Below are 27,841 nucleotides of genomic sequence, written 5' to 3'. Positions count from 1 at the left end.
AGGCTCCGAGTAAGAAGCGCTTTCTCACAGTTCAGCAAGGTCTAAAAGTGGAATAAACCAGCTAGGAAGGAAGTGAGCTTCCCATCTCTGGAGGTAACCAAGCAGGGTTACCAGATAGCCTCTGCAGTTCATCACTTCTAGCCCTGGGTGTGGGGTTCTATGGTGAACATTCCCCATGCTCATCTGTGTATGTGAGGGGAGGGCTGATGAATGACGCTCTGCCCTAAAGCTTCCTGGGAACGTGATTTGCATTTTAGCAGCACGTGTGTTCGCAGGATTAGGGAACACTCCTGTCATCTTTCCCCTGCTCAACTGTCTCTTCTGGGGAGCCCTCTGGCTAAGTCTCACCCCCTCTAGTTAGGACATGACTCATCTGTCCACTTGTCCATCTCTCCATGGGCATCTCTCTCTGTGCAGGGTGACTGTCTCCATGCCCACAGCCTCTCCCCTCTTCTCTGACCTCCTCTACTGTCCTACCCATCAATCTACCTTCCCTGCTGTCTGCTTTAGCATCCTCTCTGCTTAAAACCTACCTAAGGCCCAGCCTTTCTGACTTGAAATGCCTCCCCTTCACCATAGCCTGGTCAAAGTCTCCCTTTAAGGCCCAATTGAAAGGCCTCCTCCTCCAGTAAGCCTTCTTTGATTAATCCCCCCAGAGCCTTTCTTCTGCCTCTGTTTCTCTCTGTGAGCCCTGAGTACACTACATCCTGTCACCTCCACAGATTGGAGGCTCCTGCAGGGCATGGACCATGAGTAATTCACCTTTTGCCACCACTTGCACGCGGCATAGGACCTGGCACATAGTAGGTCCTCAGTGAAAGGCCTCCATGATGCTGATGATAACTATGGTGTGAGGATAGCAAGAGGCAGACCAAGAATGAGAGGAAGCTTTCCCAGTTCTCATGGTTCTGCCGTGGATGGAGTGGCTCTGATTGTCAACCCTTCCGATCCCCAGCTTCTGCATTATCAATGGGGATTTTTGCACTACTTCCTGGGGTGGTTGGAGGTAAATCAAATAATATTAGCAGAGCCCCTAACACAGGGCCTGGCACATAAATGACTCCCTAAATTATGATTCCTGAAGAAAATACTTGCAAACCTGTTCCTTATAGATGTGATAATGTGCTTGAGTCCGTCAGTGGGAATACCATCAAGACATCAATTTATTCACTGAGGGCCCCCCTGGAGCCATTGCCCATCAGTTGTGTAGGAAGTGATAGGAGCCTCCCATGGAAGCTTGGCCTCACACTAAGTATACCCCTGGGCCCCTCTGAAACATACTGAGCAACAATAAAACTGGGTAATTGTGATTAATTATTATCACAATTAATAAATGTGTGAGTTCTGATGAACTTAAACTGGTGAATTTCCTGACAGCTTACCATGTACCAGGCAGAGTCTTTTTCTTTTTTTTTCTTTTTTTCTTTTTTTCATTTGGCCGTGCTGCGCGGATCTTAGTTCCCCGACCAGGGATCGAACCCAGGCCCCAGCAGTGAAAGCGCTGAGTCCTAACCACTGGACCGCCAGGGATTCCCGAGGCAGAGTCTTAAGCACTTTATGTGTATGAACTCATTTAATCCTCATACCCACCCTATGAGATTCTACTACTGTTGCCATTTTGTAGATGAAGAAACTGAGGCACAGAGAGCTGAGGTCACTTGCCCCAGATCACACAGCAGTAAGTGCTGTAGCAGGGATTCAAACCCAGGAAGCCAGATCAGCCTGCCTGCCTAACCTCTTCTACACTGTGCAGCCTACTTCTGCCTCCCATGTCCACCTGGGCTGTGGGGAGGGTCTCCCGAGGCCATGACTCTGATGCTGTTCTGGGGACAGCCGGCTCCCTGTGAGCCCTAGAGGTCACAACAATAGCCCTACAGCCTCTCCCATCCTGGCAACTGAGGTCCTCCACCCACCTGGCTCTGTCTTATGGGTCCTACAGTCCCATTCACTCCGTCTGCCCCAGGGCGGCCCCTCAGAGACTCAGAGGTGGCGTCTCTCCAGGCTGAGCAGCTGCCTGGGGTCTACAAGGAGGGCGGGTGTATCTCCTCTGATTTAGAGCCTGCACCCCCGTAAATCAGAGGCCGGTCCCTGGCTGACTGCTGGCCTAATGGGCTGAAAGGCAGCAGTGGCCCCCTAATTATAAATGTCCCTGCCCTGACAGGGCTTTTAGCAGCCCGGTCAATAGCCCATCAGACTGGCTAATGTCTGTTAATGTCAGTCCTCCACACAAACCCTTTTAGACACAGAGCCTGCCAGCCTCTGGGGAGGAGCAGCCATCCCTTGCTTGCTGAGAAGGAAGAGAAGCTGTGTGGGGCTGGGGCCTCTGCTCTTAGAGGCCTGGGAGGAGCGCCCATCAGAGCCAGGCATGGCTCTCAGGCACCCCCAGGTCTGAGGCAGACAATGTACAGAGGCTCTCTTCCCTGCCCAGGGGCTCATTTTCTCTATCCATGGAGGAGCCAGACCCATCCAAAAGAAATGGAACTTTTGCTCACCTCCTCACACATCATTATCAAATGACACAAGTCCAAAGTCTTTCCTTTATTTTCTCTCTCTCTCTCTCTGAATGTGTATGTGAAAGTATTCTTTTTTCTGAACCCTTTGAGGATAAATTACATACATCTTTGCTCTTTATCCCTAAATACTTGTGTGTTTCCTAAATATAGGAATATTCTCTTAGGTAACCGCAGGACATTGTCAAATTCACTCAGTTTAACGTTGCAACGATACTTTAATCTACCATTCACATTCCAGTTTGTCAAATAATGTGCCTTATAGCGTTCCCCCTCCAGGAAGGGATCCAGTCTAGGGTGAGGTTTCTGAGACCCTTTCCCGAGGGGCAAGGTCGGAATTGGGCAGAGTACTTCTGAAGGGGAGCCCGGGACTACAGCCTGTTTGCAGAGCTACTAAGATGCATGCATAAAACCGCCGTGAACCAGAGTCTCGGTTGTCTGTCCTCTAGTTTACCAGGGGTGAACAGGGGTGTCCTGTGTCTGTTCTCACAGCAGCTCCCTGCTTTGCTGCCCTAGTAAGCAAGGCCAGGGACCATCACTGGTCTTTGCTTCATCTCCCTTGGGCACGGTCTCAGGACGTCCCACAAGAGTGCAGTGGTCTCTGCAGAGTTTGGGAGGTGAGGGAAGGAGAGACCGTGGGTATTCCCTGAGCTCACTCTGTTCTTCAAAATTAATTTTTAAATATCATGAGACAGTTAGTTCTGTGAAGTCAAGTACTACGTCTTATTTTCACCCAGCACCTCGCATAGGGCCCATCCCCTAGGTTCCTCGTAAAGATGTGGTGAATGGGTGGGTGTTGGCCAGTTTTCTTCTCCACTTTCTCCCTCACTTAGATATAAAAGTGGAGCCTTCCGGTGGGTGGGCTGCAGAACCTGAGGCTGGCTAGTGGATGTGGCGGTGCCTGCGTTGGCAGGCAGAGGGCCTGGTCCTGGTCCCTGTCCTGCCAGGGCAGTGCAGTGTGGTGTGTAAGATGTGTGTTGGTCCCTGCCAGCTGCTGGTTTCTGTGGCTGAACTGGTGTAGTTGTCCCATGGCCCAGGAAATCTCAGCTTCAGGGCCGTGTAGCCTGAGCTGTGAAAACTGTGTGTCCTCCTATCACCTGGACAGGAATTCTCAGCAGGAAAGAGGGGAAGGGAAGAAAATGCTCTTTCTTTTTAATTGAAGTATAACTCACATACCACAAAATTCACCACTTAAGTGTACAATTCCATGAGTTTTAGATGTTCACGTGGTTGTGTAACCATCACCCCTAATTTGAAAATGACTTTATCACCCCCAGAAACCCCACACCCATTAGCAGTCACTCCCCATTGCCCCTCCCCCAGCCCTAGGCAACCACTGCTCTGCTTTCAGTCTTTATGGATCTACCTATTCTGGATCCCACCGCCCACCCCTGTCCCCCCACTGCATGGCATGTGGGATCCTAGTTGCCTAGCCAGGGATCGAACCCAGGCTCTCGGCAGTGAAAGCGCTGAGTCCTAACCACTGGACTGCCAGGGAATTCCCCCTATTCTGGATTTTTCATATCATTATTCAGGGTTCTGAATTCCAGGTACCAGGGAGTGTGTTCATTTGCTCAAGCAGTGAAACTACATCCGGTACATCATCTAGTGGAATCATGCGGTATGTGGCCTTTTATGTCTGGCTTCTTCCACTTAGCATGATGTTTTCAAGGTTCACCCACGTCAAAGCATGTGTCAGTACTTCATTCCCTTCTTTGACTGAATAATATTTCATCGTGCGAATATACTGCATTTCAGATATCCATTTATCCATTGATGGACATGTGGATTGTTTCCACCTTTTGGCTATTATGAATAATGCTGCTGTGAACATTGGTGTACAAGTCTTTTTGTAGACCTATGTTTTTACTTCTCTTGAGGCTATACCTAGGAGTAGAATTACGGGGTCATGTACTAACTCTGTGTAACCTTTTGAGGAACTGCCAGACTGTTTTCCACAGTGGCTGCACCATTTTTGCATTCCCACCAGCAGTATATGAAGGGAAACATCCTTTTACTGAACACCTACCCTGTGCTAGGCACTGTGCTAGACCCTTCCCACACCTCGTCTCCTATGATCCTCACATGAACGCTCTGAAATACCTATCATCGCCTCTATTTTACTGAGGAGGATACTGAGGCTCAGAGAAGTGCCGTGACTCCCCCAGGATCACACAGGGGTTAGCGGTAAGTCCTAGATTCACTCCCAGTTCTGCCCCGTACGTTTTCTTGTCTACTCGGTGATTGCTGCCCGAGGGACCCTCCAGGTGCTAAAGTGGAATTAGCCCCCTCCCTCCCCAACCTTCCTGGGTACTGTTTTACAGACGGGAAAGTTGGACCCCCACTACCCAAAGGTCTGCGGGCACAGAGGGAACGTCTTAGACGTCAAATGGAACCCTTTCAATGATTTTGAGATCGCCTCCTGTTCTGAAGATGCCACGGTGAGTGTCAGTGCGTGAGGTGTTTCCCTTTCCCGAGAGGAGTGGGACTGGGGCAGAGGGAGACGGCATGGTGTCTAGACTCAGCTCTGACATTCCTGATTCCTTCATCCTTCACGAGGTGAGGTCACTGTGTGCGGAGGGGGTAAGTTAGATTGAGGAGGAGAAGCTCTGGGCTCCGTGGGACTCGGGGTACCACCCCTCCTCTCTATGGGTCTCAGTTCCCCCATCTATAAAATGAGCATAATAGCTCCCAACCGTCTAATGAAAATCCAGTGAGATTCATTTCCCAGTGCGAAAGCCCATCTTTTGGGGGAACTGTAAAATGCTGTGAAGGGCATTTTTACTGTGGCCTGAAAATATTGTGCCACATAATCTCATAGACAGTGGGGAGGGAAGATTTAAAAGGATAAGAGTGGGAGCCTTAAATGAATGTGAACACCAAAACCATCCCAAAAGCTTCAGTTCCACCAACTTTTTGAGCCCCTGTTCTGTACCAGGATCACAGTCCCTGACTCCACAATATTTGGTGTTATTTATAATGTATTCTCTGCCTACTTCTAAAACTCAGCGGGTATGGCTTAAAACAAAAGACACAGATATGATCACATGATTGAAATAAGGATGAAAGTCATAGTTACCCTTTATTGTGAGCCCATTGTGTTCCTGACTCTCATTACACATATCATTTCACTCAGTCTTCCCAGCAACCCCACAAGGTAGGATGTTTTTCTGATGCAGAAGCTGAGGATCTGAGAAATGTGGCAATTTGCCCAAGGTCACACAGTTTGTGGAGGCAGAGCCAGGGTTCCGACTAAGGCCTGATTCCAGAGCCCAATCTTTTTCCACTGAGCTGTTCCACTTCCCTAAAGAGCAGCAGCCACAGATGGAGGAATTTAACTATGGAGGGTTGCAGCTATTGAATTCCAGGCTTAGCTTGGAGCTGCCTGGCAGCCAAGGCAAAAAAAGGAAATAGCCTCACTGTCTGATCAAAGGAAACAGACCCGTTCATAGAGAGAAGCAGGTAGAAAGTTCTAAGAGGACTTGTGTCATTTTCCATATGAGGGTTGCTGAGGAACATAAAGGACAGTGTCTGCCGATGTGGCTTCACCAAAGGGACAGCTGGGCCCTGTGAGAACTGACCTTGTCTCCAATGAGTGTAGGGCTTCTGACAGGATATCGAGTATCTGACTCTGTGTTCACTCCTGGAATACCTGCCCTTTCAGGCCTGCTTTGAAGGCTCCCTTCAAGGTCTTTATTAAATTCCTAGCTAGCCTCATCACCCGTCCCTTCCCAGTTGCCCCGGGGGCAGGAGGAGTGGACACAACTATTGGGAGTGGCAGGGATGACCCTCTAGCTCTGAGGGACGGTGTCTGTTTCTACCAAACAGGCCTGCCCAGAGTCTGTCCTCCAGCCAGGTCCAGTTCTGTTTGGTAACAGCCCTGACCAGACTCCATCTATCTGGAGCCTGGCACTATTGTGAGGTTGGCTTTCCGGTTTTAAATTCAGGATGACCAGGAAATAAATGCTGAATTAAAAGCGAAGTCTACCTGAAAGCCCATAGATCCTAAGAGAAAGAGGACGTACAACCACATAGGGGCCTGAGAGCCCTGCAGGACAATAAGGGACGTTAAGTCAACACCGGCCTGGGCTCTGTCACCCTTTGTAGCATCCTCTGTTCCTCCGTTTGTATGCCTCTGTGATGGGGAAATGACTTTCTACCATGTAAGCCCCTTCCATCCTCAACAACACTGCTCTGGAAGGAAGCCCCAGCCCCTCCTCCCAGGCCCTCACTGTGGAATACAGGCCTGTGACCCCATCCAACCCTGCCTTCTGGCCTTTAGTCTTCCTCTTCCGGGCCATCCAAGGGGGCCCCTGTAACGGAATTGGTTGGGGGTTATCCCTGCCCTGTCCTGCTCCAGAGGCTGCGCTGGCTCCCTAGCTCCCTGAGGAGATAGCATAGACCCTTTCTCCTGGCATTTGAAGCTCTACCCTGAGCCTTTGGGACCAGGAGGGGGTAGAGCACTGTACTTGAGGGCTGAGAGGCAGGTTTGCTCTGACATTCAGCCTGGGAATCAGGCCTGTGGCCCATCCACTCACCCACTGCCTCAGATCGCTAAGAATGGCAAACATTACCAGAAGCCTAGGCTCATCTCCAGCCCCTGCTTGGGCTGGAGGACCTTGGCAAAGCGCCTGTCTCTCTAAGGGGCCCCAGCTGCCTCTCCATTGAGTGAGAGGTAGACACAGAGAGAGCTCCCCCGGACTGTCTGCTGAGCACTGCCAGTTCTGCGGCTCAAGGTCGTGGACGGCCAAGGTGACCCCAGCTAACCCTTCCCTTGGACCGTGTCTTCCCTGACAGATTAAAATCTGGGACATCCCCAAGCAGCTGCTGGCAAAGAACCTCACAGTCTGCAAGAAGGAGCTGGTGGGCCACGCCCGCAGAGTGGGCCTGGTGGAGTGGCACCCCACAGCCGCCAGTATCCTCTTCAGCTCCGGCTATGACTACAAGGTGGGTCTGTGTATTAGTTTCCTAGGGCTACCCTGACATATGACCAAACTTGGTGGGTCAAGACAACAGAAATGTATTCTCACATAGTTCCGGAGGCCAGAAATCCAACATCAAGGTGTTAGGAGAGAGCCATGCTTTCTCCGAAGTCTCTAGGGAAAAGTCCCTCTGCGCCTCTTCTGGGTTCTCGTGGCTCCAAGCATTCCTTGGTTTGTAGCTGCATCACTCCAGTCCGCCTCTGTCTTCTGCCCTCTTCTCTTGTGTATCTATACATCCCCTCCTCTTCGTACAATGACACCAGTCATTGCATGTAGGCCCACCCAAATCCAGTATGGCCTCACTGTAACGCAAAGACCCTGTTTCCAAATAAGGTCCCATTCTGAGGTCCCAGGTAGATATGAGTTTGGTGGGGGCGGGGGGGTGGTGGAGACACTATTCAATCCATTAGTCTTTCTGGAGGGGGTGGGCTGGACCCTGCCCAGAGATGCCTCCCCCTGCTCCATTGATTTCAAAGCTAGCAAGCTGTGGGGCCTGTGGATTGGGAAAATTCACAGTAGAGGAGACCTAGATTCTATTCCCACTCCGTCCCTGACTTGCAGTATGACCTGGGAAAGTCCCTTGTCTTCTGTGGGCCTCAGTTTCTCAGTCTGCACACAAATGGGGTTGATGTGGGATGGGAGTGGTTGAGAGGTCCTTTACCCCGTTCTGATCAGAAGTGCTCTATTATCTATTTATGTAGGGTGTGCTACTGCTTATGGTTGTACAGTTTATCTGTACACAACTCCAGGGGGCGCTATTCGCATTATAGACTACGGGAATGGATTGCCCTGGAGCTGTGCAGTGCACAGCCTGTGTAGCTAAACATGGCAGCCCTTGTTATCTGTGTGGTAGAAACTGTTGCTAATGACTGTTTGAAACCCCCTGGACTATCTGGTCCCCTGGGGTCCTCCCAGCATGGATGTTTCATTGCTCCAAGCAGATGGCGTTTTCTTTTCACTGCCAGATAGCCTGACTCCCCACTTCCCCCTCCTGCCACGTGGCAGCTTCAGCCAGCAGACCCATCCTCCCACCCGAGGCCTCTTGGCCAAACTGCCATCTGTGGCTTCCCTCCTGGGGATACCGTGTTTCACTGCAGCCTGGCTGGCGCGTGACTGTGGAGGCCAGGGCGGGGCTCGGGGGGATGCACTGTGCTCAGAGCCGGCTCTCTGCCATGCAGGTGATGGTCTGGAACCTGGATACAAAGGAGGCTGTAATCATGAGCCCCGTGAAGACAATTAACTGTCACCAAGACGTGATCCTCTCCATGTCCTTCAACACCAACGGCAGCCTGCTGGCCACTACCTGTAAAGACCGCAAGATTCGGGTTCTCGACCCCCGAGCAGGGGCCGTCCTCCAGGTCAGTGCTGGGCTGGGGTCTGGCTTGGGGTCAGAGGAGCAAGGAGTGGAGTGGGCATGGCAGGGTGGGGGAGGTCTGAGAACAGGGCAGTAATGATGTTAATGTTCTGGCCAAGCCTTCATGCGTGTTTATCCCCATCTGTTGGGGGGGTGTAGAATATGTCATACCCATTTTTCAGATGAGAAAACTGAGGCTGAAGAGAGGCTAAGGGACTTGCTCACATTGAAAGCTGGGACTGGAACCTGGTCTAACTCCAAAGCTTGTCATTGTGCCTCACCTCTGTCAGGAGGCATGACACGGGGTCAAGAAACCTCAGGGCACCACTGTTATCCACTGTGTGACCTTAGACAAGCACTTTCTGATCTCTGAGCATCTATTTTCTCATCTGCAACAATGGGCCATTAATCCTTCCTCTGGGAGGGTTAAATGAGATATCCCAGGTGACAGTGGCCACCCAGCCCTATGCCTTGCATATAGTGGATGCTCAATAATAATCTTTTAGCAAAAACATGGAGCTGGGCCGAAGTTTACCTCTGTCCTAGCTCAGAGAAAGAACTCTCAACAAAAATAGTGGGAGAGACTTTATGTGGATGGGAGAGACCCAGGAAGGCTTCCTGGAGGTGGTGCCTCTGGAAGGATTCTCCAGGCAGAGCTGGGATGAGAAAAGAAGGCATTCCAGGCGGAGCAGCAGCATAAGCAAAGACAGGGTGTCCCTGACCACACATGTCCCTCCAGGAAGCCAGCTATAAGGGGCACCGGGCCAACAAAGTGCTATTTCTGGGGAACCTGAAGAAGCTGCTGTCCACGGGCACATCCCGATGGAACAACCGGCAGATGGCCCTGTGGGACCAGGTGAGTCTCCCAAGCAGCCCCACCAGCGCCCCTCACCAGCGCCACACCTTGTGCATCTTGTTGTTCAAGGAAGGGGAGGGGTCAGGACCCAGGAGAAGCCTCGGCGTGGGGGAGGGGAGGTGGCTGAGTTTGGGATCGGGACTTGGAGGTGGGGGGGAGGGCAGGAGAAGGAAAGGGCCTTCTAGGCGGAGGGAACAGCTGGAGCAAGCCCTTAGAGTGAAATAGGGAGGTGTGTGGGCAAGAGGAGCTGCCTGTTCAAGGTGGGTGGGGGTGGGGATGGGGATGAAGACCAGGCCAAGTAGTATTGATTTCAAGGAGCACTTGGCCGGAGTTCGACAGATCGCTTCCTCTCTGTCTGAATCTCCTTGCATTATAGTAGATATAAAACAAGAGGAGGGGGGCTGGAATGACATCATGTGTATGAGAAATGATTCGTTAAAGGTAAATGCTAGCAAGGGAAAAGGAGGTGGTCTCTCTCTCTCTCTCTCTCTCTCTCTCTCACACACACACACACACACACACACACACACACACACACACACACACAGCCCTGTGACAGGAATTCTTAGCACCACCAAGGGGCACTCCATGAGTGACCCATAGGCCCTCCTGGTCTCCCTTCCCTTGCAGGATGACCTCTCCGTGCCTCTCGCAGAGGAGGACCTCGATGGCTCCTCAGGCGTGCTGTTTCCGTTCTATGACTCGGACACCAACATGCTCTACGTGGTGGGGAAGGTCAGTCTGACACGGGAGGGAGGTGGCGGCCTGGTGCCCTTGGGGTACGGGACGGGCAGGGACAGGCAGGAGTGGCTAGATACTCTCCCCCTGTGGTGAGCCTCGCCCCTCTCTCACCTTCCTGGCTCCACAAGAACACCTGGGACCAGAGCTTTGCCAGACACCCTGAGCTAGTCCCTCCCAAGTTCTGGGTCCAGATAAGGAGGGACCAGTCGGTGTTTCCTGTCAGGGGCACCTTCAAATTTGAGGCAGAACAGGTCTTCATTGGGTAAGACTATCTTGTACTTGGCATCCCTGGCCCCTACCCACCAATGCCAGGAGCAGCACCCACCTCCCCACCCAGTCATTATGACAGTGACAACCAGAAATGCCCCAGGGTCTCAGGAACCCCACTTCTGACCTTGGTGTGCGGCTCTCAGATGGGAGTGGGGTTCAGGCCTGTGCTCCCAGAGCCTCTGCCTTGGAGGCATCTGTGTGGGCTTTGGGTCATGGTTGTGACCAGTGTTAAAATGAGGTGCCTTGGTGCCCTGCTGCCTTGGTGACAGTCCTCTGCTCTGCCCTTGTGAGAGGCGGCTCTGCCAGCTCTTCACTCACAGTCCTCTCCAGGTTTCTGCTGTGTGGCAGTGGGGACCAGGTGGGGGGCTGATGGGGCCCGGCTCTGAGCGGTGCCCTCCCCTCCACAGGGAGACGGGAACATCCGCTACTATGAGGTCAGCACCGACAAACCTCACCTGAACTACCTGACCGAGTACCGCTCCTATAATCCACAGAAGGGGATCGGTGAGTGTGGGACACTGAGGCCACTTGGGGCCTGGGGAGACAGGGATGAGTCAGGCCTCGCCCTAGAGGGCCCCTCATTGGGGAGGGAGACAGCGGGTCAACGCTCTGAGTCATGGGAGCACTAGCTGAGGTATGCGGCAGGTTCTCTGGGAGCACACAGGAAGAAGTCTGGGAGGGCTTACTGGAGGAGGCAAGACTTGAAGAGCCAAAAGGGAAGCAGAGCACAGCATGGGGAGAGGATGAAGGTGTTCTAGCTGAAAGTTAAGCAGTTACAGCAGTAGCAAGGAGTTGGGGAACACTGACCTAAGAGAGGTCCTACTTTTTAAGTGTGTTTAGGGATTCAAGACAAAACAAAACAAAACAGGATGCAACTATATGCCCTCTACAGGAAACCCATTTATATATAAAGACACAGCTAGATTAAAAGTAAAGATGGAGGTACTTCCCTGGCGGTCCAGTGGTTAAGACTCTGTGCTTCCACTGCAGGGGGCACGGGTTCAATCCCTGGTCAGGGAACTAAGATCCCACAGGCCACGCTGCACGACCAAAAAAAAAAGTGAAGATGGAGAAAGATAGTATGCTAACACTAATAATCAAAGGAAAGCTGGCATTGCTCTAATAAGAGCATCTGGGTTGGGAGCTATGGGGAGGGTGATGGAGGGCCTTGAGCAGAGCACACTTTCTGTAAAAGTTTAGCTAAAAGCCTTGAAGGTAGGGGAGAAAGTCTGAGGATTTCAACCCCATTTCCCCAGCTCGGGACCTGGTCCAATGTAGGACTGTTTGTTAAGGGAAGGATAGTGGAAAGAGGCTGGTCTCTGTTCACTTCCAGGTGTTCAGCCTGGCTTTGCCACTCACCCTGGGTCCCCGGGGCCCCAGCCCACCCTGAGGAATCTCTTGGCCCTCCTTGGTCATCTCCCCACAGGTGTTATGCCAAAGAGAGGTCTCGACGTGTCCTCCTGTGAGATCTTCCGCTTCTACAAGCTGATTACAACCAAAAGCCTCATTGAGCCCATATCCATGATTGTACCCCGGCGGGTAAGGGTGGTGTGAGCCGTCTCCGAGGGAGGTAGGGAACCCCTCCTGGAGAAGAAGGACCCCGGGACCTGGAGCCTGGAGCCCACGCCCCTGGGGGAGCAACAGGGAGGCTGATGGCCCCTCCTCAAGGGGAAGCCTTTCTCGTGGTCAGCATGCTGTCCCTCCCACCTCTGCTCTTGAGTTGCTCTGTGACGTTGGACACATCCCTTTGCTCTCTGGGCTTCAGTTTCCTCAACTCACAGGGGTTGGGGGGAGTCTGCACCCCTGGATCTCTAAGGGCCCTCCCCCACCATCCCCGCTCTCACTGTCCTGACTTCTCCTGCAGTCGGAATCCTACCAAGAGGACATCTACCCGCCCACGGCAGGTGCCCAGCCGTCTCTGACGGCCCAGGAGTGGCTCAGTGGGATGAATAAAGGTGAGGAAGGCAGAGAAAAGGCCTCGGCTGAATGTGGGGGACAACGGAGCGTCCAGTGGCCCCAAGTAGCTGAGAGGGGTTTGGCTGGTATTTGTGTCCTCCCGTAACCCCAGAGGACTGGTCCTTGACAGTCGGTTCCCAGTGGTTAGGATGGTCGCATATGCGTCCAGGAAGGGAGGGGCTTGTCCCAAGTGGCTCAGGAAACTCTCTCCGAATCAAGGGATTTTGCTCCAGGGAAAACGTCTTTAAATTCTGGGCTGTGCAGAGTGACTGGAGAGTCTCAGCTGGATGCCCCATGCCCATCCTCCCGCCACCTCTGCAATTACTCTTTGACCCCAGAAACCCTCTAGGCAGCAGCCCCCGCCCGGGCCCTTCTGCCCACTCTGCCTGCCCTGACTCTCCCTTCCTGGCCTGTCAACATAAGGGCCTGCGCAGGGGGAGGCAGTGTGTGCTCCCACCCCTGCTGCAGCCCCCGGAGCTGCCTGCCGCCCCCTCCCTTTTATGTGTAACCCTTAGACAGTCTCGCTCCTTTCTGGGCTCGGTTTCCTCATTTTAGCCGTGTTGCCTGCCTCCCCTGCCTCTTGGGTTGTTGGGAGAATTCATGAACTGGTCGACGACAGAGTGCAGTGCAGGCGCGAGGGGCCCGCGGTATTCTGGGGCAGTCCCTACAAACCAAGCCTCGCTTAGATAATCACACGAGTGTGTATTTGCACTCTGCTTGCCCTGGTCTGTGGGTTTGTGCCTGTCTGCGTGTAGCCATATCGCCCACACGTGTCATGTGTATCTCTGTGTCGCTTGTGTGTGTCTGCGTGTGTCAGTGCCCCCCATGCCCACCTGCTCAGGGGCACTCAGTCCTCACCCAGCCCTTTGCTTCCCTCCCAGGGCCAGTCCTGATGTCCCTTAGGCCTGGCTCTGAGCTGCTGAGCCCCCAGCCTCTGCCCCCAGAGAGACCCCCCTCCAAGCCCAGGCCCCACACCTCGCCTCGCCTCTTCAACCAGACAGAAAAGCTGGCTGCAGAAGATGGAAGGAGGCCCCTCTCCCTGCTGGAGGAGAGGGCGCCACGGTGGGTGGCAGAACACAGACTGGAGGAGAAGAAAACTTGGTTCACAAATGGCTTTGACATCTTCGAATGTCCCCCACCAAAGACAGAGAACGAGGTGCGAATGAGGGTTGGGTAGGCCTGCCAAGGGAGGGGAGCAGCTGTGAGCAGCTGGGGGGCGGCAGAAAGTGAGGGGCGAGGAAAATAACCAGCTGTGTGGCCTGGCCTAGCCCCTTAACTCACTTTGCTGATTCACTCACAAACACGTCATGAGCACCATCTGCGTGTCAAGATGGTGGGTTTACTTACAGGTGGTAGGGAACCATCTGTAAAATGCCGAGGGTTTGACTTGGTAGGTAGTAAAGTCCTTTCCACTTCTGATGCTCTAGGATTTTCTGTGCGCTCAGAGTCAACATTTGTTAAGTGCCTACTGTGTGCCAGGCCCTGGGTAGGTAGACACTTCAATATATCATCTGACTGTATTTTCTCAACAGCCCTGGGCACGTGTAGCAGCTAAGAACACAGGGGTTGGGGTCTCACAGAGGGATTCTGATCCTGGCTCTACTGAGCGCTACTTCTAGGACCTTGGACGCGGGGGCTGAATCTCTCTCTTTTTTAAAATAAATTTGTTTATTTATTTATTTATTTATTTTTGGCTGCGTTGGGTCTTCCTTGCTGTGCGCGGGCTTTCTCTAGTTGTGGCGAGCGGGGGCGAGTTGCGGTGTGCGGGCTTCTCATTGCTGTGGCTTCTCTTGCGGAGCACGGGCTCTAGGTGCGGGGGCTTCAGTAGTTGTGGTGCATGGGCTCAGTAGTTGTGGCTCGCGGGCTCTAGAGTGCAGGCTCAGTAGTTGTGGCGCATGGGCTTAGTAGTTCCGCTGCATGGCTGAATCTCTCAGCTTCAGTTTCCACAGTGGTGGAGTGGGGGTACTAATACTACCACCCTCGGAGGGGTGTTGTTAGCACCCAGTGGAATAACGAAATCCTTAGGGGGGACACCCAACATCTAGTACCATTCTATACAGTGGCAACAATTATAATAATGCTGAGGTTAGTTTTCTGATCCCCAGTTTCCAGAGGAGGAAATTGAAGTTCAGAGAGGGTAAGTAAACTGCCTGAGGTCACATAGTTTAGCGGTGGTGAAAACTCCAATCTCCAAGACTTCAGGGCTAAGTATCCTTTGCTCTACCCATGGGGGAATCTAAGGAGGCAAAAAATGTCTGAAACCTCAAGACTTTTTGATTTTCATTAATTGGGTGAAGAAAACTAGGTTTTTGTAAAAGATCTATGCCATGGCTGTCCCCTCAGGCCTCAGCCACGTAAATGTAATCACCCACCTTTCTGAGTCAAAAAGGGGCAATGTTTAATGCTTTCTGCTGGTGTCCTGACCCCAGGACACCCAGGTGACCTTCCCCTCTGCTCTGTGCTTTCCCAGCTGCTGCAGATGTTCTATCGGCAACAAGATGAGATCCGAAGGCTCCGGGAGCTGGTGACCCAGCGTGAGGTCCAGGCCAAACAATTGGAACTGGAGATCAAAAACTTGCGGATGGGCTCAGAGAGGCTCTGAGCAGGGTCCTCTGCCCTCCTCGCCCTCAGGGACACCACTCGGCTCACGGGGAGGTCCGGAACCAAACCACAGGTCCCCCGAGAACAGCCACTATTTCTGTATTTTTTTACCAGAGATGAAACTCTTGGTTGCGGAAAGATTCCAGTGGGACCTGGTGCCGATTTTCTATTTGCCTTCTTGAAACAACAGTGTCTGAATTGACTCTTTTTAGATGATACCTTGCCTTCTGTTTAATTGTTTTGAAGGGTCCACGGTAACTTCTCAAGGGGAAGAACATTGTAGAAAGTTAGAGCTGGAAGGTCCTAGGAGGTGAACCTTCCTGTGGTTTTCAAACTGTGGTCCATAGCAAGGGGGGAAGGCTAAGTCAGGAGGGCTGTGCCCCCCCCCACCTCCATTCCTACCAGTCAGCTCCCCTTCTTTCTGTTTTATATATTAGCTTCTATGGAATACATAATTCTGCTACTAAAAAAATATTAGAAGTTTGAAAACCAGTGACGTGGCCCAACTTCCTTATTTTACAGATGAAGAAACTGAGGCCCAGAGAGAGGCAAGTAATCAAGGTCCCCAGAGAGTTCATGGCCGGGCTGGGCTGAGCTCCTGGTCTCCTGGATCTGCCTTTCTGCGGTTTATGATGCAGCAGATGTGCAGTTCTCAGCCCACAAGGCAGGAATCTGTTGGTTCTGGCCTCAGCTGTGCCCCTGAGTTGCTCAGTGACCTCTTGCAAATCATTACCTCTCTGGTCTCACTTTCTCCATCTGAACAAGGGAGACCCTGGAATGCGCTGCCCTCTATAGGATCTGCCACCTGAGATAAGAAACCTTGGCCTTGACCTAAGGAAAACTACTTGTAGGGTGATGATCTGCGTTTGCTGCAGGAACTCCAAAGACGTTGACAAAGAGGCAGAGGAAGTTTAACTTCAGGGAAGTAAGTCAGGGTTCAGCCTAATTGTAGAACACAGACGGGAGGCCATCCTCTCTCTCTTCAACCAGAATCAGCTGAATATGGGTAGACACTATCCCTTATGTGGGGATGCAGACAGCAGAGTGGTGCCCATGGCTACTGACCGCCACCACCAAAGCCCTGAGGTCGCAGAGCCTGCCTCCTCCAGGATGATGTAGGCAGATTTCAGCCCAAAGTAATAGAAGAGGTCCCCAGGAGGTAGGGAGACCCAGCCTGGAAGTGTGCCGGCAGAGCCCCATGGCTGCCCAGCCATGAGGGTTTCTGGAGAAGGATGACTGTACTAGGCAAGGAAGCGGGACCAGATGGCTCTGACTTCCCTTCCAGCCTGAGAGTTTTTCTGTGTCCCTCCTTTGTGAATCTGTATTCTGAGCCCTTTCTCTAAGGTTCTCTCCTTCTCAGTGGTCAGTACAACAACCCAGCTAGAGACGGGGAATGTTGGAAGTTAAATGTGCCCCTCTTTACCAAGGCTATGCAGACGATGAGTTTGTCCATTGCACAGGGCGATCCTGGAGCTAAGATGGGAACTGCAGGAGGCCACCTAGCCTGGTAGGTTTCAACCCAGGCTAGAATCCCCTTAGAATCCCCTTAGAATCCCCTTGGGAGCCTTCAGGAAATACAGATACCCAGGCCCAACCTCAGACCAACTGGAGCCGAATCTCCAGAGTAGGGCCTGACCTTGTGTATGTTTTTATAAGTTCCCAGGTAATTCTGCAATACAGAGAGGACAGAGACCCGCTGGGCTGGTCCCTCTGTACCTATTTGCAGTAAAGATGAGGACAGTGAGTGCAGACAGGATCTGGGACTTCAACCCTGTCTTCTAAGTCCATGCTAGAAACTCCTAAAAAAAGTCAAGAAGCATTGTCCTGGGTGTCTCTGGGACCCTGACTGCAGCACAGTGAGGGCTCTGTGCTCCCGACTGCCCCCTCCCCGAGCCATGGCTGCGTCCCCTTGTTTGCCCACACACACCAGGTGCCCATGTTCCTTGTCGGGTTTACTCAGTCACTGGGGCCTGCCAAGCTTGCCAAAGGCCAAATCCCAGGCATTGTCAGGGGAGCAGAGCTCCACTGGATGGGGTTACCTTTCCCACCTCATTTGCGGCCAGCATGTCACAGTTTACAAAGCACTCCCACCCTCAATCACTGACACATTCTACTCTAATACGGGTCAGCTAGGTGTTATTATCCCCAAGTTCAGAAGAGAAGACCTAACCTCAGAGAATGAAGAATCATCAAGCCCAAAAGGCACTGGCTGCAAGGCATGGAGGTGGAGCCAGTCTGGAGAGCTTCCCACATGCCTCCTCGACACAGAGACATCCCTTCCTTCTCAAGCTCTCCCCACCCCTGAGGGACCCAGACCTCGTGCTTAAAAACAATACGAAGGCATCCATGAACAAACTTCTTTTTCCTTCTTTTTTTTTTTTTACATCTACAATAAATTATTTAAATTATTTCACAGCAAGGGAGAGGGATAGGTAATTTTTATCAGATATTTTTTTAAGACATTTTTTAAAATTACATTTTTGTTCTTGACTGAAGTGGAACTCGCCCAGCATTTGCAGGGCCCTCAAGCTCAGGGCAAGCAGAATGTGTACTCATCTCCTTACTCCATACCCTAGGAACCCCCTGACTGTTGACTCAGGAACTTTCTGAGAATGAAGACAGCACTGGGAGATGAGCTTTGGGGTGTATCCACCTTAGCTCTACAGTCATTGAGATTGTATCATAGAGGGAAGCAGGAAGTCAGAAATCAATCTATGCTTTTACTATGAAACCGTGCCTGAAACAGTTTGATTGTTTTAATATTGTTTCTGAAATTCCTTGTACCTTTGTAAAAAAAAAATGAAAATAAATAGATGTGGAATAGTGCAATGGAAAGAATGGAACAAAATAATAAACAACATCTTCCTAGACATTTTAATGCATGGAGCTTACCTTGATTTGTTTCACAAATACCAATGACAGGTTCCCCTCGATATATGAAAGTAGAGGGTTCTTATGAAACCTTTTGCAAGCCAAAATGGCTAAAGTGAAGAATCAGTTACCTTAACACAACTTGCTAACGGACACACAAAATAAGTCCAGATAAAGCACAAATGCTCACAGGCACAGTTCAAAGCTAAGACTGCTTAATGTTGGGATGCTGAGTGTAGTTCCTGGGGAAGGAGCTTGGTGGTGCCACTCCCACTGCTTGGGGTGCTAGGGGGTGCACCAATGCCTCTATAATTGCTTGCTGTAAAACAAACGCTGAACCTATTTTCACTTTTTGTCTTTTCTCATAAAAGCGAAAATCCTCTTCAGATTTCTTTCCGTTAGTGAAAGCAAGTACTAATGTATGTCTTTTGTGAAAGCAAGGTGGCAGAAAGTGAACTTTTGGAAATACCCACTTGTTTGGGCCAGAATCCAAGCTGGGAAACAGGCAAGAAAGACTTGGTTCCTACCCTCCAAAGAGTTTTTAGTCGTGGTTGGAAGGACGGGGACATTCAGGCTGCTCTTCGAGGAGAAGCAAGGAAGGCTTCTTGGAGGAAATGATACTTAGGCAGAAACCTGAAGGATACATAGGAGTAAACAAGGCAAAGGGCATCTGGGGAAAAGAGTGTTCCAAGCAGAGAAAACTAGCTGTTCCATAGTCTGGAAACAAGCAAAGGGTGGAGCATAGACAGGGCAGAGATCATGAGTATTAAGGGCCAAGGGCAGACTTCCCTAGTTGTCCAGGGGTTAAAACTCCATGCTTCTACTGCAGGGAGCGTGGGTTCAATCCCTGCTAGGGGAAGTTCCACATGCGAGCGGTGGGCCAAAAAAAAAAAAAAAGAAAGGAAAGAGCCAACGGCTTTGTAGGTGGGAGCTGAGGCTTTTTTCCCTAGCTTTATTGAGGTATGATTGACAAAAATTGTATATATTTATGTTGTTTGTGATTTCTTGAGGTGTATGTGGTAATGATTACGATATGAATACATTGTGAAATGATCACCACAATCAAGTTGATTAACACATCCATTACCTCACGTCCTTACCATTTTTTGTGTATGGTTGAGAACATTTGAGATCCAATCTCAACAAATCTCAAGTGTACAATACAGTATTATTAACTATAGTCACCATGCTGTACATTAGATCCCCAGAACTTATGGGTTCTGTAACTTAAAGTTTGTACCCTTTTCCCCCACCCTACCCTTTTCTGTGAGCCCCTGGCAACCACCTTTCTACTCTATCAGTTTGACTTTTTTTTTTTTTTTTTAGATTCTACATATTTAGGTATCATACAGTATTTGTCCTTCTCCGTCTGGCTTATTTCACTTAGCATAATGTCTTCCTGGCTCATTCATTTAGAAAATGGCAGGATTTCCTCTTTTAAGTCTGAATAACATTTCACTATATATATGTGCATATACCACATCTTCTTTATCCATTCATCCACTGATGGACACTTGGGTTGTTTCCATATTTTGACTATTGTAAATAATGCTGCAATGAACATGGGAGTGCAGATAGCTCTGATATACTGACTTCATATTCTTTGGATATACACCCAGAAGTAAGATTGCTGGATCATATGGTAGCTCTATTTTTAATTTTTTGAGGAACCTCCATAATGCCTGTACCACCGTGGATGCTGAGACTTTAGCGTGGGGGCAGGTGCAGTTTCCAGAATGTTTCTCACAATTGCGGGAATCGTTATTTCTCTTGGGGATAGGGCAAGAGAGAATTAAGGGAAAATGAAAAGTCTAGGTAATGCATAGCATCCCGGAAGGCCACAGCCAACTTTGGTCCCATCCACAGGGCTGCAGTTTTCTGATCATGACTGGACGAGCGTCACTCAGCGGGGAAGCCCACCTCCTTGCAGTTAGTTAGCCCATTCGAAGTGAGCCCCCATTTGTGCTGCGGCCGCCTCTGGGCTAGACACAGAGCCGGGAGACCAGGTCTGAGCATTCACTGCCCAGGCGGATGGGCGGGAGAGCACCGTGCTGTCCGCAGGGTGATGATGCTGCGGCTGTGCCCTGGCCTGCAGGCGGCGCCCTGCCATATATCTGTCTTTCCCTGCCGGAACTGGGATGGCCCGGAGCGCCCCGCCCCACGGCGCAGGTTTCTATTTCCCCGCCGGCCCCACTCTGCGCGGCGGCCGCAAAACTTGCGGGTGAATGGCGGGCGCGGCGGCGCCAAAGTGGGACTCCCGGGGGGCTGGGCCCAGCGGAGCCCGAAGACGCGCGCGGCTGGCGCTGCCCGGAGCACGGCGACCGCGTGGCTGAGCTCTTCTGTCGCCGCTGTCGCCGCTGCCGCCGCTGCGTGTGCGCGCTTTGCCTGGTGCTGGGCTCGCACCGCGGCCACCCGGTTGGTCTGGCGCTGGAGGAGGCGGTGCGCGTGCAGGTGGGGACGCGGGGGCGTGAGCCCGGGAGCAGCGGGCGGGGAGGGGCGTACTGGGTTCCACTGACAGTTCCCGGTTGGGACCAGGACCCCCAAGGCGGCCCAGAGAGCATCTAGGAGGCCGACCTGTTGTTCAGAAAAAGAAACAAGCCCAAGGAAAGGCAAGGCCATCATTTAAGCATAAGAAGAGGTGGGTTTGGGAGTGAGAACTTGGGCACCCCGGCCGGCACCGGATATCCCGGACCTCACCCACCAAGGCGGGTCCACCACACTGCCTTTGGGCCGGGAGAAATTCTGCCTTTTAACAAAGATGAAAAAACCCCTCCCGCTTCGAAAACATCTGTGTTTCCGGAAAGCCACACAAACACCTCCTCTGGTTTTCCCTCCTGGAATTCAGAGAGGGGCTGAGGACCGCCTGATCGCCCTGGGAGCGGACAACCCTCATAACAGCCTGGTGAGAGCTAGGCCAGACGGTTCGTGGCCAAGAAGAGGAGGGTTCTGGAGGCCGAGGCGGGCCTTGAACCCAGGACTGCCTCCCACGGGCCCATTCTCACCTTGGAGCTCTCACCCATGCTTATTCTTAATAGTGGAAGGGGGCTCTGGACTCTTGTTCCAACCTTGTGGCCAACTTGTCCAGTGACTCTAGTCAGGCCCCTCCAACCTCTCTGGGCTAGGCAGGCCCTCCTGTCACAGACAGATGTTGATTCTACCACTTCACCTTCAAGAAGTCGTCTGTGGTTACTCCAGCCCCACAATGACCTGTTCCCTGCACAGCATGACTTAACACCATCATGGTGACAACCTTGGAGCTCCACTGTGAGAATGGGCCACGTGGGGGCCAATCTAGCAGGTAGAGTCCAGGATTCAAGGCTTGCCTCTGCCTCCAAGATCTTCTTCTTATCTATAAAATGGTTATAATAATAATTTAGTTCCTCAAAATGCTGTTTTCAGAGTTAACAAGGCTGCTTTCAGAGATACAGCTTCTAATAGGCAGGTCCACCCACCTACCCCTTTTGCATCCACACACCCACCCACTCACCTGTCTGTTCCTGCATCATCCATCTGCCCATTCATTCATTCATTAGACATCCATTCAACTCATACCTGGTGCCATGAGTCAGGGAATAGACCAATTCTTCCCTGACCTGGAGGAGTTCCTTGGCTAGTGGGGGAAGAACAAACAGTGACAACACAGTATGATAAGTATTGTAATTGGGGAGTCTGAGGCAGTGGTCAGTGGGAGCCAAAGAGAGGACAATGTGAACTAGGGACAGGAAGCCCAGCAAGACTTCCTGGAGGAGGAGCCATTGGAACTGGCCGTGAAGAATAAGTGGGGTTTCACCAGGTACTAGACGGGAGAAGCACCCTGTGACTGGAGGTTTCAAGCACCAGGAAGCTGAGTTATCCTTGGCTGATAGCCAGGAGCTGGACTTGAAGGCTTAGAAATCACAGTGGGGTATGAATGTGCTCCTGGAAGTTGAGGCTGTGGCTTATACTTGGGTTTCTATTGTGTTCCCAGCCCCACCACTCACTCCCAGACCCCCAGCTAGAATAAACCTGCACACCATAGCAAATGCTTGTTGGATATTAAAATAACAATACAAGCTATGTCTATTGAGCACTTACTGTGTGCCACGCACTATACCAAGCACTCTGTGTACTTCTTATTCTTTCCAGCAACTCTGTAGGGGTGTCCCCTTTTTTTGTAGCTGAGGAAACCGAGGTTCAGAAAGGTGAGATCACTTGCCCAGGTCATGTGGAAGGAGAGCTGGGACTCAGACCTAGGAGGTCCCATCTGAGTCTGGGGCTTAGGCTCATAACTTGCTCCAGCTCTCCACGTGAATTTGGCAGCCCCTGGTAATTCTGTTCAATTCAGCAAACACTTCTGGGTCACCCCCTGGTCCCTATGGGGGATCGGGAACCAAGAATGGAGCAGACCTGCCGTCAGGAAGCTCCCAGTTGGTCTAGCAGCTGAGTGTAAGGTGAGCCATAAGAAGGTAAGATGGAGGTAAGGCCTTTGGAGAAGTGGCAGTTGCGAAAAGCAGAGATAAGGAAGGGAGACATCTTAGGTGGGAGAGGGGACCTCTTACCCATGCAGGTCCTCTGAACCCCAGACAAGGCCAGAGGACCACAGACCAATCCTGGATGCAAGTTCCATGAGAGCAGCTCCGAGAACAGGCGCCAGCACATTATAGGTACTCAGTATTCACTCTAGAAGTGAAGGCTCTTCCCCTGACCCCAAGCTGCTTCCCTAAAGTCCTATTTGAGGGCCTGGAAAAGCAGGTCACAAGCAGGACTGTCCTAGAAAAAAAGGGGGCACCTCGAGGTTTGGAGAATACCTCATGTGGGCCTCTGAGGATCAGAGTGGTCCTACTTCCAGCTCATCTTCCAACTTGCCTCATGACTTTGGGCAAGTCAGCTCACCTTTTGAGTCTCAGCTCAGCTGAAAAAAAATACAGGAGTGAGAGGACATGACCCCTGGGGTGACTTGTTATCTCAAAAGTGACAACATTAAGACTTCTCTCCTAATACTTTCACATACAGAAACTCACCCAAGAATGTTTAAAGAATTTGACAACCAAGAAGCAGCAGCAAGTTGGCAACATAACCCAGACAAGATGCTGCTGAGAAGCTCAAGGCAAGTGGGGGATTCTTCCTTATTCCAGATGAGATGTCCACCTTTGCCCTTGGACACACAGTTCTCCCCAATATGGAGCCAAGGGACAATGACAAACAGCCTCAAAGGGGCAGGTCAGGTTTGGTGAGACCTGGGGCTTCTGTAATTTAGGGGGCCCTTTTGGAGAAAAAGAACACAAAATTAGTTGCAAGATCATGAAGGGGCCATGCCAGGGAGGGACCTGGGGCTCCTGTTTCATTAGCTTTGTGGTGAATCTGCCTCTGCCCAGAGCCCTAGCCTTGTCCCATAATGCCTGACAAATTGCAGGAACGGCCTTTCCTCCCGCCATGGCCAAAGCCATTCTCTTGGACAGACTAGTCCTCCAAACCCAGCACCCCAGACTGCCTTAAGCAAAGCAGAACACAAGGTAAGGAACACACAAATCGCTCTTTAGGTTTCACTGTTGAAAGAAAGTAAATAGGTATAAATGTATTCCATAAGTATGTACTTTCTTCAGGCTTCTCCTTGTATAACACTGTTTATTTAAGTGGATTCTTTTGTGGGTTTTAAGTGGGAAGTTGGCGCTGACATTATCCCAGCTGCTGTTTTGACTGTGAGAATGGTGTTGCTCTTAAAGGAGCGTTTTAGGTGAACTTGGCCAATCCCTTCCCTTCTCACCCTCAGCTGCCACCACCTCAAAGTGAGGGCTGGAGTGGGTTGCCCTCCCAGGGTCTGTCTCACTGAGGGCCCTGTGAACCTCAGACTGACCACCCCAAGTCAGGCAGGGAGATTGGCTCTGACGACCACAGGAGTAGCTGGCACCCAGACCAGGCCACAGAGTTGGCCCCCTGTTTGCCCAACATCCATTATCTTTCAGGCGACGGCATGCCCCAGTTTACTGGGGACAGTTGTGGTTTACATCTGTGGCCCTGGGTTAATTATTAATCATGTCATGTCTTCAAGAGCAAGACTCTGGGTATAGGCAACTACATCAGCTCAAAAGGATTTGGGAACTGAAAGTTGGCACACCTGAAGGGATGGCAGAGGTGCTTTGGGCTGTTCAGCCAGAAGAACAGAGTCAGGGCACAGTCTCACTGTCTGTAAATCTCTAAGCAGATATGGTTTGGGGGTCCCCGAGGAAAGAGTTAGGATCCGTGTGGAAAGTCTAAGGGGGCAGGTTTCAGCTTCAACTAAGGAATGGTTTTCTTTTTTGAAGCTTTTCCCCAACTTTTAAACCTTATTTTGAAGTAATTACAGATTTATAGGAAGTTGCAAAAGTAGTGCATGACCCTGGATGGATGACAAGATTCCTTGCCCTTCCCCCAGGCCCGTGGGTGGGCTTTTACTGGTGCCTAGTTCATGGATGGAGCGGCTCTCTGTGAATCTGGTTTGATGCGGGTCACGTGGCCCCCTTCCCGCTCCCAGGACGCCAGGTGCCCAGGGCGCCCTCCTAGATGACCCGGCCCCAGCATGGTGTGGCTCTCATACACCCCTCCACCCCCACCCCACCGGGGTCCCTCACTCAGCTCCTGCCCATGGTTCTGACGCCAAGTTCCCTCTTTGTTTTTGGCACTGAGGATTTCCCTTTTGTTGTTGTTGTTTGTTTGATTGTGGGTTGGTTTTGGGGGTCTTGTGGGGTTTTTTTTCAGCTTGATCGCGTAATTTTAAAATTTACTCATCTTATCAGCATTTCCGTGCGTTTGAAGTAGGAAGGGGGATTTCCATGTCAGCTCCTTCTCCCTTTTTGACCAAAACTATATGTCATCTTACATATGGGGGGTTTTGTGGTTGTTCGTTTAAGGCCCTAACCCTTCCCTGTGTCATTAAAAGTTCTTTGTCAGTGTCAGTATTAGAGGCTGTATATTCCATTATAGGGATCGACCATGATTCATGAAGCCGTTTTCCTAATGTTGAACATTTAGATCACATCCAGGCTTTCACTCAAGTAAAACAACGCTGCAGTGATATTTGGCACCTTGATTTATTTTCTTTGAGACACGTTCCTAGAAGTGAGTCGTCTGGCTCAATAGGCACAGACGTTTGTAGGGAGTCTGGTGCGTTCCGCTGAACTGTGGCAGGCGTAGTTGTGGCACAGAGGTCTGGGGCAACCATGCCTCTCCGTCCTTGCTTACTCAGAGGCAGTACTAGGGAAAAGGCCATTTGCCTGAAAATTAATCCATAAAACAGCTTGGTAAACAAATTAAAACCAGTAAAGTTCGTAATTGACCAACGTCTACTGTTCAGAAGCCAACAACCAGGCCTACCCATCCACGCCTTTCCAGAGAGCAATCAAGAAGGACTTGATCATGAATCCCCAGCCAATACCCATTAAATGATTTTTCTCTGACATCCTTGTTAATAGGCTGTTTGCTTCCCCATCATGGCTTTTCAGCGCGCTCATACATGCCAGGTGTAGGGAAAATCAACACTTGCCTGCTGCCCTAACTTTTTACTCAAACTGGGATGAGTTGACAATATATAGCAGAGTGGTTATAGTTTTCTTTCAAATCTTCCAAATTTTCCACAGTGAGCTTTTGTTACTTTTGTGAACAACAACAAAAGAGTATATAAATACATGATATATAGATAGATATATATTAGCTCATTTTGAACCAATGTGGCCCAGTGTACTTCCTTGTTTCATTTCCAGAATTTTCTCTCTCTGTCTTTTTTTTTTTACCATATTGCATAATCAGCCTCATCTTGCCTATACTTAAGTTTTCTACGCTGAGATTCATAACGAAGTGTAGTGTCATTAAGCTTATTTTGTATATTCTTCTTTAAAAAGTGGATCTGTAGAAACTGCTTGGAGCCCAGTTGGTTGGGAGAAGATATTTGCTCTCAGTTTCTGTAGAAAGGTCCTCCGTGTGCATATGTTGCCTCCAAAATGTGTGGATATATCAAGCGTTTAGAACACATTTTCTTTCCTTCGTTTAGTCATTCAACAAAGATATATTTCTGTCCAGGCTCACTGACTCATAGAAATCATGTTGTAAGTGTGGACTAATTCCCAAGCTAGCCCAAAGCCAGTTTAGTCAATATGAGGCTCTAAACTCAGAGCCTCACCACTGCCTAGAACATTGCATGGGAAACACAGACTTTGGGAGCCCATCCCGTAGATCCTGCCAAACCACACATTCCTGCCCCACTAAGGAGAGAACATGGCACACAGGGGAGCCTGCCCACCCCCATGCCTGCCTGGGTACCAAGGATCTTTCTGCTGTGTGGGCTGTACAGACATCTGGGCTGAGGAAAGAAGCCGGCCTGATTTTTTTGTTGTTATGATTTTATATTTTAATTGTACTGGTAATACATGAACACATCTCAGTTTTTAAAATTTAAATAGTTTATTAGAATACAGTGTACAGCTATGGAAAGTACAGAGTGAGAGTCCCTCTTGACCATCTCCCCAATCCCACACCTCTTCCCAAACATGACCAAACTAACAGACATTTTATTTTTTTTAATTTTTGATTAATTTATTTATTTTGGCTGCGTTGGGTCTTCTTGCTCCGTGCAGGCTTTCTCTAGTTGCGGTGAGCAGGGGCTGTTCTTCGTTGCGGTGCGTGGGCTTCTCATTGCGGTGGCTTCTCTTGTTGCGTAGCATGGGCTCTAGGCGCATGGGCTTCAGTAGTTGTGGCTCATGGGCTCTAGAGCGCAGGCTCAGTAGTTGTGGCGCACAGGCTTAGTTGCTCCGCGGCATGTGGGATCTTCCCGGACCAGGGCTCGAACCCATGTCCCCTGAACTGAGAGGCGGATTCTTATCCACTGTGCCACCAGGGAAGTCCCCAGACATTTTAAATGCACTTGCAAACATGCAGATGCATATATACATGTACACTTTTAATTTTGTTATCTTTTACATAAATGAGATCATCCTATATATATTATTCTGCAACTTGCCCTTTTTCACACGGTGTCTTGAAGAGCTTTCCACGACAGGACATATAGGTCTACTGCATTCTTTGTGTGTGTGTGTGTGTGTGTGTGTGTGGCAAAATACACGTAACATAAAAGTTACCATTTTAACCATTTTTAAGCATATAATTCAGTGGCATTAATTACATTCACAGTGTTGTACAACCATCAGCACTCTTTCCAAAAGTTTTTCATTACCCTAAATATAAACTCTGTAATCATTAAGCAATTACTTCCCATTCCCCTCCCACCAGCTCCTGGTAACCTCTAATCTACTTCCTGTCTCTATGAATTTGCCTACTCTAGATATTTCATATAAGTGGAATCATACAATATTTGTCCTTCTCTGTCTGGCTTATTTTATTTAGCATCATGTCTTCAAGGTGCATCCATATTATAGCATGTGTCAGAACACTGCATTCGTTTTAATCACTGAATATTATTATTTCATTGTATGAATGCAGCATAATTTGTACAATGAACATACATATATACTTCCCATGTTGAAAATTTTGTCCAACTTTTCTCTATCTCCAACAATGCTATAGTGAGATTCTTGGTACACAAATCTTTGTGCATTTGTGCACATGTGAAAACATTTTCTAGGATCAATTCCTGCAAGAGGAGCTGCTGCATCAAAGGATTTAAGCGTTTAAAATTTTGATATTATCATATCACCCTCTAAAAATGCAATACTGATGGACACTACCACCTGCA

At 50.3% G+C, this 27,841-nt stretch overlaps 2 protein-coding genes across 3 annotated transcripts in view; both read left to right on the top strand.

Moving 5' to 3' along the window:
- CORO2A (coronin 2A) overlaps positions 1-18,142 on the top strand; it is a 59,423-nt gene extending 41,281 nt beyond the window's left edge. Inside the window, exons 3-12 of one of the 2 annotated variants that reach the window (XM_033858332.2) lie at positions 4,835-4,951; positions 7,308-7,457; positions 8,671-8,850; positions 9,586-9,702; positions 10,333-10,437; positions 11,121-11,217; positions 12,140-12,252; positions 12,578-12,668; positions 13,551-13,825; positions 15,140-18,142. In XM_033858332.2, coding sequence (XP_033714223.1) covers positions 4,835-4,951; positions 7,308-7,457; positions 8,671-8,850; positions 9,586-9,702; positions 10,333-10,437; positions 11,121-11,217; positions 12,140-12,252; positions 12,578-12,668; positions 13,551-13,825; positions 15,140-15,271 — 1,377 coding nt within the window. In that variant the 3' untranslated portion in view covers positions 15,272-18,142. The remainder of the gene's footprint in view (positions 1-4,834; positions 4,952-7,307; positions 7,458-8,670; positions 8,851-9,585; positions 9,703-10,332; positions 10,438-11,120; positions 11,218-12,139; positions 12,253-12,577; positions 12,669-13,550; positions 13,826-15,139) is intronic. The other variant, XM_033858333.2, reaches the window with a different exon arrangement.
- Positions 17,002-27,841, top strand: part of TRIM14 (tripartite motif containing 14) — a 35,344-nt gene continuing 24,504 nt past the window's right edge. Inside the window, 4 exon segments of the mRNA XM_033859320.2 lie at positions 17,002-17,010; positions 20,311-20,592; positions 23,134-23,201; positions 23,203-23,227. Of these exon segments, the coding sequence (XP_033715211.2) occupies positions 17,002-17,010; positions 20,311-20,592; positions 23,134-23,201; positions 23,203-23,227 (384 nt within the window).

Source organism: Tursiops truncatus, chromosome 6, assembly GCF_011762595.2.
Source record: "Tursiops truncatus isolate mTurTru1 chromosome 6, mTurTru1.mat.Y, whole genome shotgun sequence".
NCBI lineage: Eukaryota > Metazoa > Chordata > Mammalia > Artiodactyla > Delphinidae > Tursiops > Tursiops truncatus.
This window is presented reverse-complemented; position numbering and strand designations above follow the sequence as displayed.